The sequence below is a fragment of the Phyllostomus hastatus genome, unplaced genomic scaffold (assembly GCF_019186645.2).
Source record: "Phyllostomus hastatus isolate PE091 unplaced genomic scaffold, TTU_PhHast_1.1 phas_contig_17, whole genome shotgun sequence".
NCBI lineage: Eukaryota > Metazoa > Chordata > Mammalia > Chiroptera > Phyllostomidae > Phyllostomus > Phyllostomus hastatus.
Window position 1 is genome coordinate 38,154,577 of NW_025333664.1, and position 15,905 is coordinate 38,170,481.

At 41.6% G+C, this 15,905-nt stretch overlaps 1 protein-coding gene and 1 non-coding gene across 3 annotated transcripts in view; both read left to right on the forward strand.

The window, feature by feature from the left end:
- The window catches only part of KAT14 (lysine acetyltransferase 14), a 64,472-nt gene that overhangs the window by 29,261 nt on the left and 19,306 nt on the right, over nt 1-15,905 (forward strand). Inside the window, exons 5-6 of one of the 2 annotated variants that reach the window (XM_045833276.1) lie at nt 2,403-2,822; nt 2,940-3,508. In XM_045833276.1, the coding sequence (XP_045689232.1) occupies nt 2,403-2,822; nt 2,940-3,508 (989 nt within the window). The remainder of the gene's footprint in view (nt 1-2,402; nt 2,823-2,939; nt 3,509-15,905) is intronic. The other variant, XM_045833277.1, reaches the window with a different exon arrangement.
- On the forward strand, nt 7,022-7,128 carry LOC123815448. Its single transcript, XR_006785105.1, has one exon. It is a non-coding gene; the product is annotated as a U6 spliceosomal RNA (small nuclear RNA).

Genomic DNA, 15,905 nt, shown 5'->3' on the forward strand with positions numbered 1-15,905 from the left:
TTCATCCAGACTGGTAGGAGAGGTGTAGATGCAGAGCCATGGAATGGTCTGGTCCTACATCCACAGGTGGTGGATAAAAATTCAGGAGGGGTATCTTGGGAATGAGGAGTCTCAGCCCACACCAGACTCCCAGCCCAGGGTCCCAGTGCCAAGAAGATAAGTCCCTGCAACTTCTGACTGCAAAAACCAGTAGGGTTTATGTTAATGGAAGAAACTTCTGGAGCCCCAAGCAGGGCCTCTTAAGAACCCACACATGGTCTCACCTACTCAGACTCAATTCCTCTGAAGTCCAGCACTGGGGTAACAGCTTGAAAGACACCAGTGTCATACAGGGAGAAATTGAAGTGTTTGGCATCAAGGCAAGTGGAGTTCATTGTTCATTTTCTGAACCCTTCCCTGACTGAGACACAGAGCCCAAAAGCTAGTGCCATCTCTGAGAATTCATCAACCTGGTTAACACTGTTTGACCTACCTTGGAGATCCCCAGAGACTCTGCCCCACTCAACTTATGGGCCTACCCAAGCTGCTTTTCCACATGATTGGCTAGTCTTGGCTCATGCTTCACAACTCCCTAAAACATCAAAAAAGGAACTGCTGGCCTCAGTGAGTCTCAGGCTTGCCACTAATAGCAGCCAGCCTGGATTCACAGTATGGCTTCACCGGGGAATCTCCAAGCCTAGCTAGCATAAGTAGCAGCTATCTAAGATTGCTTTATAGCTCAGGCAAGGTGGCCCTGGGCTAAACACACATGGAGGCTGACCTTGCCTAGCACCACCCAGGAAATCCCAAAGCCTGCGCACCTGGTGGGCAGCTGCTGACCATGTCATAGCACTACCACCCTGCCCCTGCACAGATGATCCTCCATGGATGGCGGAGGATGGTGGTTAGTGGTCACAGCCAATGCTTGCAGCTGACTGGCCTGGGTAAACCCCTTCCATTGACCTGCCAACAGCAATCAAAGCTCAAGTAGAGGAGGAGAGTGTATACAGCCACATACTAAGGGTGCATCTAGAGTACCCAGCTTTGGTGATAGGGGAAGCTATGCCACTGGACCCTACAGGATATCTACTATATTAGGCCACACTCCAAGACACAGAGTCACAACAGCTCTATTTAATACATAGAAACAAACACAGGGAGGCTGCCAAAAAAGGAGACAAAGAATCATGGCCAAAATGAAAGAAAATATTAAAACTCCAGAAAAAGAGCTAAAGGGAATGGAGATAAGCAAGCTATCAGATGCAGAGTTCAAAACACCGTTTATAAGGATGCTCACTAAGTTTAGTGAGGACCTCAGCAGAACAAAAAAGATCCAGTCAGAAATGAACGATACACTAAGTGATATAAAGAAAAATTTACAGGTAAACAACAGTAGAATGGATGAAGTCAAGAATCAGATCAATGATTTGGAACGTAAGGAAGCAAAAAACAACCATTGGAACAACAAGAAGAAAAAAGAATTTAAAAAAATGAGGGTAGTATAAACAGCCTCTGGGACAACCTTAAGTGGTCCAACATTCACATTATGGGTGTTCCAGAAGGAGAAGAGAAAGAGCAAGAAATTGGAAATATATGTGAAAAAATAATGAAAGAAAACTTCCCTAACTTGGTGAAGGAAATAGACATACAAGTCCAGGAAGCACAGAGTCCCAAACAAGATAGATGCAAAGCACTCCAAGGCACATCATCATAAAAAGGCCAAAGGTGAAAGGTAAAGAGAGAATCTAAAAAGCAGCAAGAGAAAAGCAGTTAGTTACCTATAGGGGAGTTCTCATAAGACTGTCAGTTGATTTCTCAAAAGTAACTTTGCAGTCTAGAAGGGATTGGCAAGAAATATTCAAAGTCATGGAAAGCAGAGTCCTACAGCCAAGATTGCTCTACCCAGCAAAGCGATCATTTAGAATCGAAGGGCAAATATAGAGCTTCCCAGACAAGAAAAAGGTAAAGGAGTTCATCATCACCAAACCAGTACTGTATGAAATTTTAAAGTCTTATTTAAGAAAAGAAGATCAAAATTATGATCAATAAAATGGCAAAAATACATGTCTATCAACAATTGAATTTAAAAAACAAACTAAACAAACAAGAATAGAGTCAGAATCATGCTTGTGGAGAGCATTTAGTTGGTTGTCAGATGGGGGAATAATGAAGAGGTGAAGGGATTAAGAAATACAAATAGGTAGTTACAGAATAGCTTTGGTGATACAAAGTACAGTACAGGAAATGGAGTAGTCTAAGAACTTATATGCATGACTCATGGTCATGAACTTGTGTGGAGATTACCAGAGGGAGTGAGGAGTTCTGGGTGAAGGTGGGGAAAAGAGGGGAAAAATCTAAACAACTGTAACAGCATAATTAATAAAATATAATTTCAAAAAATTTAGATATTTATTCTTTTCCAGCAGCCTCAAAACCAATTTTAGATCCCATCATTACTGTTGAGGGCCTTAGAAAACGTGCGAGTCGCAATCCTGTGGAATCGGCCATGGAATTAAAAGAGAAAAGATCTCGTACTCAGGAAGCAAAAGACATTAGAAGAGCACAGAAGGAAGCAGCTGGCTTTCTTGACAGGAGCACTTCTTCAACCCCAGTAAAATTCATAAGCCGAGGCCGCCGGCCTGATGTAATTCTAGAAAAAGGAGAAGTGATTGACTTTTCATCCTTGAGCTCCTCTGACCGCACTCCGCTGACAAGTCCATCTCCTTCTCCTTCTCTGGATTTCTCTGCCCCTGGGACTCCTGCCTCTCACTCAGCCACACCTAGCTTGCTTTCGGAAGCAGATCTGATTCCAGATGTGATGCCACCACAAGCCTTATTTCATGGTAAGACTTAACCCTTTGTGGGTCTTTTATGTATGGCCCATGATATAAAAGTGTATGCTTTCACCTTGCATGTGGTGTGCTTTGCATTTCTTCTGTTTTGTTTTATGCTCTGCACAGATGATGATGAGATGGAAGGTGATGGAGTCATAGATCCAGGGATGGAGTATGTCCCACCCCCTGCTGGGTCAACAGCTTCTGGGACAGTGGTTGGGGGCAGAAAGAAGGTCAGAGCACCCGAGCAGATAAAGCAGGAAGTAGAGAGTGAGGAGGAAAAACCCGACAGGATGGACATTGACAGTGAAGACACAGATTCCAACACATCTTTGCAAACAAGGGCTCGAGAAAAGAGGAAGCCACAGCTGGAGAAGGACAGGAAACCTAAAGGGTCCAAATACACCTCTGTGAGCATCTATGAGGAGAAATTGCTTCTGAAGAGGCTGGAAGCTTGTCCCAGTGCTGTTGCTATGACACCAGAAGCTCGGAGGCTGAAGCGTAAATTGATTATCAGACAAGCAAAAAGGGAGAGGGGCTTACCACTTTTTGACTTGGATCAAGTAGTTAATGCTGCTCTTCTGTTAGTTGATGGAATTTATGGAGTCAAAGAAGGAGGAGTTTCCAGTCTTCCGGCAGCCCAAGCCACATACAGAACCACCTGTCAGGACTTCAGAATCCTTGACCGATACCAGGTGAGTTAGCACACTGTCTCTAATTCAGGGTGGGAGTGGAGGTGGGGCAGGCAGCACCATGGAGTGGACACAGTTATGCTGTGACTGTTAAAGTCCTGAGTAATTTTGGGAGAGAAACAAAAACGCAAAAAAGAAAAATACAAAAATTGCTGGGCTTAATTTTTTGAAATAGCTTAGTCTGAATACCACTTCATACATCTGGGGTTTTTCCCTCTTGGAGCATTCAAGGCAGAACCTAGACATTTTCATTGTATTATTTTGTCCCTGAGGGTAGCTGTCCATGGTTTGTTTCATAGCTTTGATTGATGGTTGTATTGAGAACGTTAGTGTACCAGATCCTGTGCTTAGCAGGATCTGAAAACATGTAAACATCTGTGTGGTTAGGAGACAACATGGAGACATAGCAGCCAAGGAATCAGTGTGGTGTCAGCGTTGTTTGAGATGATTTAGTGGAACCCAAGTCTAGGTGTACTCGGGAGCAATGAATTCCATTCAAACTACCAGAACCACACCTTCACACAGGAATGAGAGGTCTTATATTTCCCTGTATCTTTGCTAGCACTTGTTCTTACCAGCCTCTGACTAGTTAGCTAACTGAGAGCTGTAAAGTGAATTTGTTTGATTATCAGTAAGGTTAAACAGTTTTCATATTCCCCAGTTGTTTCCCTGTGAATTGCCTGTTTGGATTCTTTGCACATTTTTCTATCTTGTTTTTTGGCAACTAATGGGCTTTTCTCTTTGTTGCCACTGTTCTGGTATTATTCAGTAGTTTCGGGCTTTTTTTTTTCATTGTACTCAGTGTTTCACGTGTGGGCCCTCTCAATTTGAAACTCTCCTTGAGTTACAGAAAGTCTTTTTAATTTCCTATCTTCTGGTTTCTCTGTTCTGTCTTTTCAGAGTACTACTATTAGACCAAGGGTTAGCAAACTTTTTCTGTAAAGGGTCAGATAGTAAATAGTTTCTGCTTTGCAGGCCACATAGTCTCAGTTGCAACCATCTTAACATTACTGTTGTATTGTGAAAGCTGCACAACACATAATACATGGGCGTGGCTGTACTCCAGTAAAACTTTATTTACTACAAAACAGGCTAGATTTGGGCTATAGTTTGTCATTGACCCCTACTCCAGATCTATCCCCTTAATATTTTTTCTCCTATTTCTCGTCTTTCCTGGGGAGTAAAAACCTGCCTGTCTGCATCCTAGGAGCAAGTAGGGGGCGGGTGTGGGAGCTACCCCATCAGCTGGTAAACTTCCACTGAATGTCTCTGTTTTTAGGGCAGTACTTCCACCCTTGGCTGTGTCAGGTGCCCCTGTATCTAGAATCTCTTGAGCCTCTGCAGAGTGTAGTCTTCTTCCCATGGAGGGGAATATCATTTCTGCATATGAGCAGTGGGGGCTTTAACCCCTTAAATAAGAGACACTCAACTTTACTAGGACCTGGTGTCCCCAGTTGCTGCCCTTTCCTGAGGCTCTGGCCTATAAATCATACTGCTCCTGGCCTGTCCTCACTGCTGCCTTAAGTTTTGCCTCTCTAAGTCATTGTCACTTATTCATATGCTTTTGTTGCCATCATCTGTTTTTTGTTCTCATGGGTTTGCTTTTTTAACATGTATACTTTATTTTTTTAAATTATGAAATGTGTCATATCCATTGAAGAATGCGTAGAACATATGAGTATAGTTTATAGAGACGAATAAAATAACTACCTATGCCTCTAGCTCTTGGGTTAAGAAACAGCATTATAAACACCTGCGACATCCTGTGCACTGCCTGCTCCTCCCAGAGGGAGTCATTTTCTTACTTGTTAAGCATCCTTCTACTTTTTCAATGTCTGTATCCCTAAACAGTACACTTTCAGTTTAAAAAAATGAAGTGGGAAGCACTTAGTATGTAAGGAAATTGACTCTCAGGTGAAGGCTTCTAGGAGAAGATAAGCTAAGTAGTCTTTATGGGTCATTGCTGTAGATTGAATTGTGTTCCACAAAAGGATGCATTAAAATCCTAACCCCCTGTATATGTGAATGAGACCTTATTTGGAAATAGGAGTAGGCTGGGCCCTTAATGCACTATGAGAAGTGTCCTTACAAGAAGAGAACAGACACAGGCACTTAGGGAGAATACCATGTGATGACTGAGGGAGAATGGTATGTATGTCTATAAGCCAAGGGATACCAACAATTGCTGGTAACATCAGAAGCCAAGAGAAAGGCATGGGACAGATTGTCCCCCAGAGTGTTTAGAAAGAGCATGGCCCTGCTGACATCTTGATTCCTGATTTCCTGACTCCAGAACTATGAGAAAATAAATTTCTGTTGTTTTAAGTCACCCCATTGATACAACAGCTCCAGGAAACTCATATAGTCATGTTCTGGCTATACCTCTCATGAGCCTGTCCTGGAAAAGTCAGTGGTCAAGGTCATTAGGGAGTCCTGGGAAACATAAGGCTCACTACCACCTGAGCTGCAGTATATACCAGGCAGTGTGACAGAAGTCTGGACCGTGGGAATGGGGTCCTCTGTATTCCTGCCTGGGCTGACATGCTTTCTTCCAGCTCATAGGTCAAGTGTGGGACAAGTGTCCTCAGCTGAGCCAGAGAGCAAGCATGGATGGAGTAGAGTCTCAGAGTACATGGTGAAGCCAAGCAGGGCACAGAGAGATTCTGGGCCACTACTTCTCAGGGTTAAAAATGGTTCAGTAGCGGCAGGGACTTAGTGATGATAGCTTCAGTATGTTGGCCCCTTGAGTCACACTTACCACTCTACTGGCTGCCTTTTGTGTGTGATACTCTGGTCCTGGGATCACCTTTCACTGGGGATTCATTTGTTCCTTCTTTGTATTGAATATCCTGTTTCTGTGCTCCATCTTTACCTTTTTGTAAGTTTACCCTCTGGTTTAGCAGAACATATAGTTAGTAGCTTTCTGAGGAGAGCTGCCTGGGAAGTAAAATGTGAGGCCTTCCTTGCCTGAAAGGCCTTGAACTTTAAGCCCGAATCCCAAGCCAGCATTGGGTAAAGCTGAGGACCAATTTAACAGCAATGCAGGAAGCATTTAGACAATGGAATAGCTCTCTGTTGAGGACCTCCCGTATTTCTTCCTTGAGGTGTTTTCTGTTGTCAGAGTTGCCATAAAGGATTGTTTCTGTCTGAGGACCCTGGTTGCCAAGTGGAGAAAGGGGACCTCAGCCTTTAGTTTTATAATACTCACACCTTAATGCTATGCAAGCTTCCCTGTCCAGAGGCCCGGTCATACTTCGTCTACAGATCAGACCTCCAGACTTCAGTGGGGAGGAGGGCAACCATCTGGCAGCAGGGAGTTGAGGTGGGATATAGGGATCTTACTATTGTGCACACAACTTTTATCATTCTTTTGGTGAGCATGTGTTCTTGGGCTCTGAATTTCGCAAGGGCTTCTCAGTTTTTCCTCCCCAGCTAGTAGGGATGGGGTGGCTAGAGGGACCTGCAATTGGGTATTTCCCTTTCCACAGGTTGTTTAGGCTCTGATAAAACCATAATGTGCTCACTTTGGCAGCACATATACTAAAATTGCAACAACACAGAGAAGATTAGTATGGCTCCTGTACAGAGATGATAGGCAAATTTGTGAAGCATTCAAATTGTTAAGACATTATGCTGAGGGAAATATGTCAGACAGAGACAGGCAAATACTGTATTATCTCATATGTGGGGTTAAAAACAACAACTCATAGACAGAGATCAGACTTGTGGTTACCAGAGGCAGAGGATGGCAGGAGGGGGCATTGGAAGAAGGTGGTCAAAAGGTACAAATTTCCAGATGTAAGATAAATAAATACTAGGAATGTAACATACAACATGGTAACTATAGCTAACACTGCTGTATGATATATAGAAAAGTTGTTAACAGAGTAAATCTTAAGAATTCTCATTGTTACAGAACAAAGAGGGGGGCCTGGGATGATATACTATTACCGAAAGGAACCCCCGGGTCCATTATGTCTGCTGTCTATAGGAAAGATGTCTCTCAATGCCAGAGATTCGTGAAAAGGAAAGGAAATGTTTATTTAATGCTATACAAACTTAAAGTAGTGACCTAATGTCTTCATCAAAATCCCAAAGTCCCTTAAAACACCCACAAACAGACACAGTCCTTCCTTCCCCCTTTGCCCAGTCTTGGGTACTGTATCTCAGGAAAGGAAATAGAAGTCCTTGGCTCAGGCAGTCCCTGGTTCTTCCCAGTAATCCGTCTTGGCTGGTAGGCCTCTCTCAGTTCCTGGCACCATCAGCTATGTTGCCGGGATCTCTGCTAAAGCCAGGTGGTGGTTCCCCCTTCTAATGCAGCGGGGGTCCCCACTCCGGCAAAGGTGCATGGTCCTCTCTCCACCACTCTAGCTGTGTGGTCCTCTCTCCCCCAGGGCCACGGGAGTCCCCACTTCAGTCAAAACCATGTGGTTCTCTCTCCTCAATGACTGCAAGTTGCGGGGGGGGGGGGGGGTCACCACTCTGCCAAAGCAGAGTGGCGGTTCTCTGCTAAAGCCGCATGGTGATTCTCTCTTGCAGGGCTGCGGGAGTCCCCACTCTGCTAAAGACCGAGTGGTTCTCTTCCCAATGGCTGCCATGTCTCGGTTTAAATCCCTGCGCCAGTCTTCCTCTGCAGCCCCATTTCCGACTCCTCCCATACTCTATTACACCTGCCAGTACTCTCAAAGCCTTCCAGTTTTACTGGGCTGCCATCATGAGTCTGGGCAGGCGTGGTCCCTTGTCATGGAGCCAATCTTCTCCAAGCTCCCACGCAGGTGCTGTAACTCGGGGGACCTGCCCCCCAGTTACGTATTCGGGGGAAGTTATTTCCATTCCCCTGGCTGAGAACTTGGCCACAGCTATTTAACATATCTCTGCAACCAGTTAAAGGTTATAGATATGTTAAATGACCACGCCAGAGGTTAGCTGCCAAGCTGTTGCTGTGCAATACAGCTCTCAATGGCCCTGCTCCATTTGTCCCTTCCTCCAACCCACATGGGGGGGTGGGCGGAGGACAACCCAGAATCTCCTAGACACCTTGAGTTCTGGACCCCATTTCAAATGCCCATTTGGGGTCCCCCCTCTTGGCTGCCCCCTGTTACATCATCACAAGGAAAACATTTTTTTCTTTTTTCTCTTTTTATGATACTTATATGAGAAGATGGATGTTAACTGAACCTATTGTGGCAATCATTTCAGAATAAATGTATATCAAACCACCATGTTGTATACTTTAAACTTATGGAGTGATATATATCAGTTATTTCTCAGTAAAACTCGGGGGGAAATGTTTCTAACAAAATACTTTAAAAAAATAAGACATTAGGGTAGGCTCTGACAAAATGGTTTCTTTTGAGGACAGGCCTTGTTAAGAACAGAGTACATTATACTCTGATGTATTTCAAAATGACTACTTTTCCCCTCCTCTTGGCAGAAGCATGAGGCAATTTTTCCTTGCTTTTTACCACGAGAACCTAGTAGAGCTCCTTGAAGTATCAAGAAAACTCGCAAAAATGGTCCTTCCCCTTCCCCAGAGTGTTGTCTCTAAGATTTGTTCACACTGAACCCCCAGCAATTTTGCATTTGTAGTTTAGGTTTTTACCTGACACTTGTTCACAGAGCTTTCTATTCATGGGTTTCTGCTTGGTAAATTGTGATTCTCTGTATCCTTCTGTCTGTCTCTCCTGTTTGGGGGTAGCAGTTTGCCCTGTGACCTCAATTCTCTGATGGATCTAAGAAGTTTGATTTTTCAGTTTGTTCAGCTTTTACTTGTTAGGATGTTGTCTGTTTATATGCCAGACTGGAAACTGGATGTTCTCTTTTGTGCTTCTTTAATCTGGGAAATTCTTCATAATTGTTTCTTTAATATATTCCTCCTTTATGTTTTTTCCTCTCCTTTTGGGTTCCTAATATGGATATTGACACCATTAGTTCTTTTCTTTATCTCTTCCTTTGCCTTTCTTTTTTTAATCCTCTCCCAAGGATATGTTTATTGATTTTAGAGAGAGAGGAAAGTGGGGGCGGGGGGGAGAGAGAGAGAGAGAGAGAGACGTTGATATGAGAGAAACATGGATTGGTCGCCTACCATTCACTCCCTGAGCAGGGAACTCACAACCCAGCTGTGCCCTTACTGGAAATTAAACCCACAACCTTTTGGTGCATGGGATGACCCTCCAAGCAACTGAGCCACCTGGCCAGGGCTTTTCCTTTCATTTTATTTTATATTTTTTTCTTTTTATTGCATGTATTAGGGTGATGTTGGTTAAGAAAATTATACAGATTTCAGGTGCACAGTTCTATAACACATCATCTGTATGCCGCATTGTGTGTTCACCACCCCAACTCAAGTCTCCTTCCATCACCATTTATCCCCCCTGTACTCTCCTTCACCTCTCTCTGTGCCCAGCCCACTGACAGTCACCACACTGTTGTTCATGTCCATGAGTTTTTTCCTCTATTCCTCCACACTCTTACCCAGCTTCCTTCTCAGGCAGCAGTCAGTGTGCTCTCTATCTGTGTGTCTGTCTCTGTTTTGCTTGTTAGTTCATTTTGCTCATTAGAGTCCACATATGAGTGCAATCATATGGTCCTTGTCTTTTTCTGGCTGGCTTATTTCATTTAACATGATGCTCGCTGGGTCCATCTGTGCTGTCACAAAGGGTACAATTTTCTTTCTTTTTTTTTTTTTACAGCTGAGTAGTATTCCATTATGTAAATTTACCACAGCTTTTTTACCCACTCATCTACTGATGGACACTTGGGCTGATTCCAGATCTTGACTATTATAAATAACGCTGCAATGAACGTAGGGATGCATATATTCTTTTGAATTAGTGTTTCAATTTTCTTTGCATAAATCTTCAGAAGTAGAATCACTGGGTCATAAATTTTTAATTTTGGGGGGTAAATCCATACAGCTTTCCACAGTGGCTGCACCAGTCTGCATTCACACCAATAGAGCATGGGGATGCCCTTTTTTTTTTTTTTTCAAAGATTCTATTTATTTATTTTTAGATAGAGGGGAAAGTAGGGAGAAGAGAGGGAGAGAAACATCAGTGTGTGGTTGCCTCTTGTGCACCCTCCACTGGGGACCTGGCCTACAGCCCAGGCATTTGTCCTGACTAGGTATTGAACCAGCGACCTTTTGGTTTGCAGGCCGGTGGTCAATCCAGTGAGCCACACCAGTCAGGGGGAGAGTTTGCTTTTCTTCACATCCTTGACAGCATTTGTTGTTTCTTGATTTACTGATAGGCATTCTGCAGGTGTGAGGTGATATCTCATTGTGGTTTTAATTTGCATTTCTCTGATGATGAGTGATACTGAGCATATGTTTATTGGCTGTGTGTATGTCCTCTTTGGAGAAGTGTATATTCAAGTCCTTAGCCCATTTTAATTTTTTTAAAGTATATTTTGTTGATTACGCTATTACAGTTTTCCCAATTTTTTCCCCTTTATCCTTCCTCCACCCCCCGCCCACCCTCCAGCATTCCCCCCTCTTAGTTCATGTCCATGGATTGTACATATAAGTTCTTTGGTTTCTCCATCTCCTACACTGTTCTTAACCTTTCCCTGTCTATTTTATGCCTACCAATTATGCTTCCTGTTCCCTGTACATTCTCCCGCCCCATTCTTCCCCTCACCTTCCCCACTGAAACCCTCCATGTGATACCCATTTCTCTGATTCTGTTCCTGTTCTAGTTGTTTGCTTAGTTTTGGGGGTTTTTTAGGTTCAGTTGTTGATAGTTGTGAGTTTGTTGTCATTTTACAGTTCATAGTTTTTGATCTTCTATTCCTTAGATAAATCCTTTTAACATTCCATATAATAAGGGCTTAGTAATTATGAACTCATTTAAATTGACCTTATCTGGGAAGCACTTTATCTGCCCTTCCATATTAAATGATAGCTTTGCTGGGTAGAGTAATCCTGGATGTAGGTCCTTGCCTTTCATGACTTCAAATACTTCTTTCTAGTCCCTTCTTGCCTGTAAGGTTTCTTTTGAGAAATCAGCTGACACTCTTATGGGCACTCCTTTGTAGTTAACTTTCTCCTTTCCTCTTGCTTGTTTTAGGATTCTTTCTTTATCTTCAATCTTGGGTAATTTAAGATTACCTTAAGATTACCCATGATGATGTGCCTTTTGTGTTCCTCCTGGGGTCCAATTTCTTTGGGATTTTATCTTCAATCTTGGGTAATTTAAGATTGCCTTAAGATTACCCATGATGATATGCCTTAGTGTGTTCCTCCTGGGGTCCAGTTTCTTTGGGATTCTCTGGGCTTCCTGGACTTACTGGAAGTCTATTTCCTTTGCTAGATTGGGGAAGTTTTCCTTCATTATTTGTTCAAATAAATTTTCCATTTCTTGCTCTTCCTCTTCTCCTTTTGCTACCCCTATGATTCTGATGTTAGAGTATTTAAAGTTGTCCCAGAGTTTCCTAAGCCTCTCCTCATTTTTTTGAATTCTTGTTTCTTCATTCTGTTCTGCTGGACGTTTATTTTTTCCTTTTATTCCAAATTGTTGATGTGAGTCCTGGTTTCCTTCCCTCCACTGTTGGTTCCCTGTATATTTTGCTTTGTTTCACTTTGGGAAACCTTCATTTGTTCCTTCATTTTGTTACTGAGCTTAATTAGTTCTGTGAGAATTGTGAATACCAGTGTTTTGAACTCTGCATCAAGTAGTTTGTCTCTCTCCTTGTTGCTTTAGCTCTTTTCTGGAGCTTGATCTGTTCTTTTATTTGGGCCATATTTCTGTTTTGGTGCACCTGTTATGCTGTAAGGGGGCTGGGCCTTAGGTATTTACCCTGGTAAGGTAACCTCTTTGCTGCATTGTGGTGCTGTCTGTGGGGAAGGGATTAGAGAAGGAATAATGGAACTTGCTGGCTCAGCTCGAGCCCCACTTTCCAATGACCTCTTTCACGTGACACTGGGAATTTCTCCCACTGTGGCCACCCCTGCAGTAGTTTACAGCCAGCTTTGAGTTTTTAGTTTCCCATGCAGCAAGCTCTGCCTTGCCCACATAGTCTGCCGCCTTCTGGTGAGTCCTCTCAACCAGCCCTGCCTCACCCACACTGTCCGCTGTCTTCCTGCAAATCCTCTATGCTTGGCTGCCCATCTACACCACTCCTACTGGTCTGGGTGAATGTTTCTTTAACTCCTTGGTTGTGAGAGTTCCATGGAGTTTGATTTTCTGCCACTTCTAGTTGTTTATTGTTTTTAGATTGGTTTTTATCCTTCTTTCGGTTATGTGAGGAAGTGAAGCATTTCTACCTGTGCCTCCATCTTGGCCAGAACCAGCCCATTTTTCAAGTGGATTGTTTGCATTTTGGTGTTGAGTCTTGTAAGTTCTTTATCAATTATGGGTATTAACCCCTCATCAGATATATCATTGGCAAATATATTCTCCCAGTCATTGGGTTGTCTTTTCATTTTCTTGATGGTTTCCTTTGCAAAAGCTCTTTAGTTTGATATAGTCCAATTTGTTTGTTTTCTTTCCCTTGCCCAAGGAGATATACCAGAAAAAATAATGCTACAAGCAGTGTCTGAGATTTTACTGCCTATGTTTTCTTCTAGGATTTTTGTGATTTCAAGCCTCACGTTTAAGTCTTTAATCCACTCTGGTTTATTCTTTTGTGTTATGTAAGAAGAGGGTCTAGTTTCATTTTTTTTTTGTACATGTCCAATTTTCCCAGCACCATTTATTGAACAGACTGTTTTTACCCCATTGTATTTTTTGGCCTCTTTTGTCAAATATTAGTTGACTATTAAAGTGTGGGTTTATTTCTGGGCTCTCTATTCTGTTTCATTGATCTATATGTCTGTTTTTCTGTCAGTACCATGCTGTTTTCATTACTATGGCCTTGTACTATAGTTTGATATCAGGTAGTGTGATATTTTTTGTTCTTTTTTCTTAAGATTGCTGAGGCTATTAGGGTTCCTTTGTGGATCCATATAAATTTTTGGAATATTTGTTCTAGTTGTGAGATACGCCATTGGTATTTTAATAAAAATTGCATTGAATCTATAGATTGCTTTGGATAGTATGAATATTTTAATGATCTTAATTTTTCCTATCCATGAACATAGTATATGCTTCCAGTTATTTGCATCTTTCTCAGTTTCTTTCTTCAGTATCATATAATTTTCCAAGTACAGGTCTTTTACCTTCTTAGTTAAATGTATTCCTAGGTTCCTTATTTTGTTGTTGTTGTTGTTGTTGTTGTTGTTGTAATTGTAAATGGGAGTGTTTTCTTAATATTTCTTTCTGATAGTTCACTATTGGTGTACAAAAATAGTACCAATTTCTGACTATGAATTTTGTATCTTGCTACTTTACTGATTTTATTTATCAGTTCTACTAGTTTTTTGGTGGAGTCTTTAGGGTTTTCGATATATAGTATCATGGCAAGAGTTTTTCTGTATATAGCAGAGGTGTCCAGTCTGTGGCCTGTGGGCTGCAGGCAGCCCAGGATGGTTATGAATGTGGCCCAACAGAAAATCATAAATTTACTCAAAACATTATGAGATTTTTATGTGATTATGTGTCATAATGTATTTAATGTGTAGCCCAAGACAACTCTTCTTCCAGTATGGCACAAATGCCAAAAGGTTGGACACCCTGATACATAGTATCATGTTATCTGCATATAATGACAGTTTTACTTCTTCCTTTCCAGTATGGATGCTTTTTATTTCTTCTTGTCTGATTGCTGTGGCTACAAGTTCTAGTACTGTATTGAATAAGAGTGGTGAAAGTGGACATCCCTGTCTTGTTCCTTCTCTTAATTGAAAAGGTTTTAGTTTTGCCTCTTAGGTATGATGTTGGCTCTGGGTTTGTCAAATATGGTCTTTATTATGTTTAGGTGTATTCCACTTATTCCCATTTTGCTAAGTTTTTATCACAAATGTGTGTTGGATTTTATCACATGTTTTTTCTACCATTATTGATATGATTGTGTGGTTTTTGTTTTTCATTTTGCTTATGTGGTTTATCATGTTTATTGACTTGCAGATACTGTACCAATCTTGTATCCTCAGAATAAATCCTAGGTGGTCATGGTGTATGAACTTTTGAATGTCTTGCTGGATCTAGCGTGCTAGTATTTTGCTAAGGATTTTAGTGTTCATCAGGGATATTGCCCTATAATTTTCTTTATTTGTGGTATCTTTATCTGGTTTCTAAATTAGGAAAATGCTGGCTTCATAAAATGAGCTTGGAAGTTTTCCTTTCTCTTGAATTTTTGGAATAGTTTGAGAAGGATAGGTGATAGTTCTTGGAATGTTTGGTAAAATTGACCTGTGTAACTATTGGGTCTAGGATTTTTGTTCATTGGGAGTTGATTATTGCTTCAATTTTACCATTTGTGTTCTGTCAATTCAGATTTTCTGATTCTTTCTGATTTAGTTTTAGAAAATTATATGTTTTTAGGAATTTACCTATTTTGTCGGCATATGTTTGTTTGTAGTATTTTTTACAATCCTTTGTGTTTCTTTTTTTTAAAGTATATCTTATTGATTATGCCATTACAGTTGTCCCAATTTTTTTATCCCCTTTATTCCCTTTCTTCCTGCACCAGCCCACACTCCAGCATACCCCTCACCCCTTAGTTCATGTCCATGGGTTGTATATGGAAGTGCTTTGGCTCTTCCATTTCCTATACTATTCTTAACTTCCCCTGCCTATTTTGTGCCTGTTATGCTTCTATTCCCTGTAACTCCCCCCCCCCCATATTCTCCCCTTCCCTCTCCCCCCGATAACCCTCCATGTGATGACCATTTCTGTGATTCTATTCCTGTTCTAGTCATTAGTTTGTTAAAACATTTTTAGGTTCAATTGTTGATAGTTCTGAGTTTGTTGTCATTTTACTGTTCATAGTTTTGATCTTATTATTTTTCTTAATAAAACCCTTTAACTTTTCATATAATAAGGGCTTGGTGATGATGAATTCCTTTAAACTTACCTTATTTGGGAAGCACTTTATCTGCCCCTCTATTCTAAATGATAGCTTTGCTGGATAGTGTAATCTTGGATGTAGGTTCCTGCCTTTCATGATTTGGGATACTTTTTTCCAGCCCCACCTTGCCTGCAAGGTTTCTTTTGAGAAATCAGCTGATAGCCTGATGGGAACTCCTTCGTAGGTAACTTTCTCCTTTCCCTTTATTGCTTCTAAGACTCTATCTTTAGTCTTGGGTAACTTAATTGTTATGTGCCATGGTGTGTTCCTCCTTGGGTCCAATTTCTTTGGGACTCTCTGGGCGTCCTGAAAGTCTATTTCTTTTGCCTTATTGGGGAAGTTTTCCTTCATTATTTGTTCAAATAGTTTTCAATTTCTTGGTCTTTCTCTTCTCCTGGCTCCCCTATAATTCAGATGCTGGAGCATTTGAAGTTGTCCTAGAGGTTCCTAA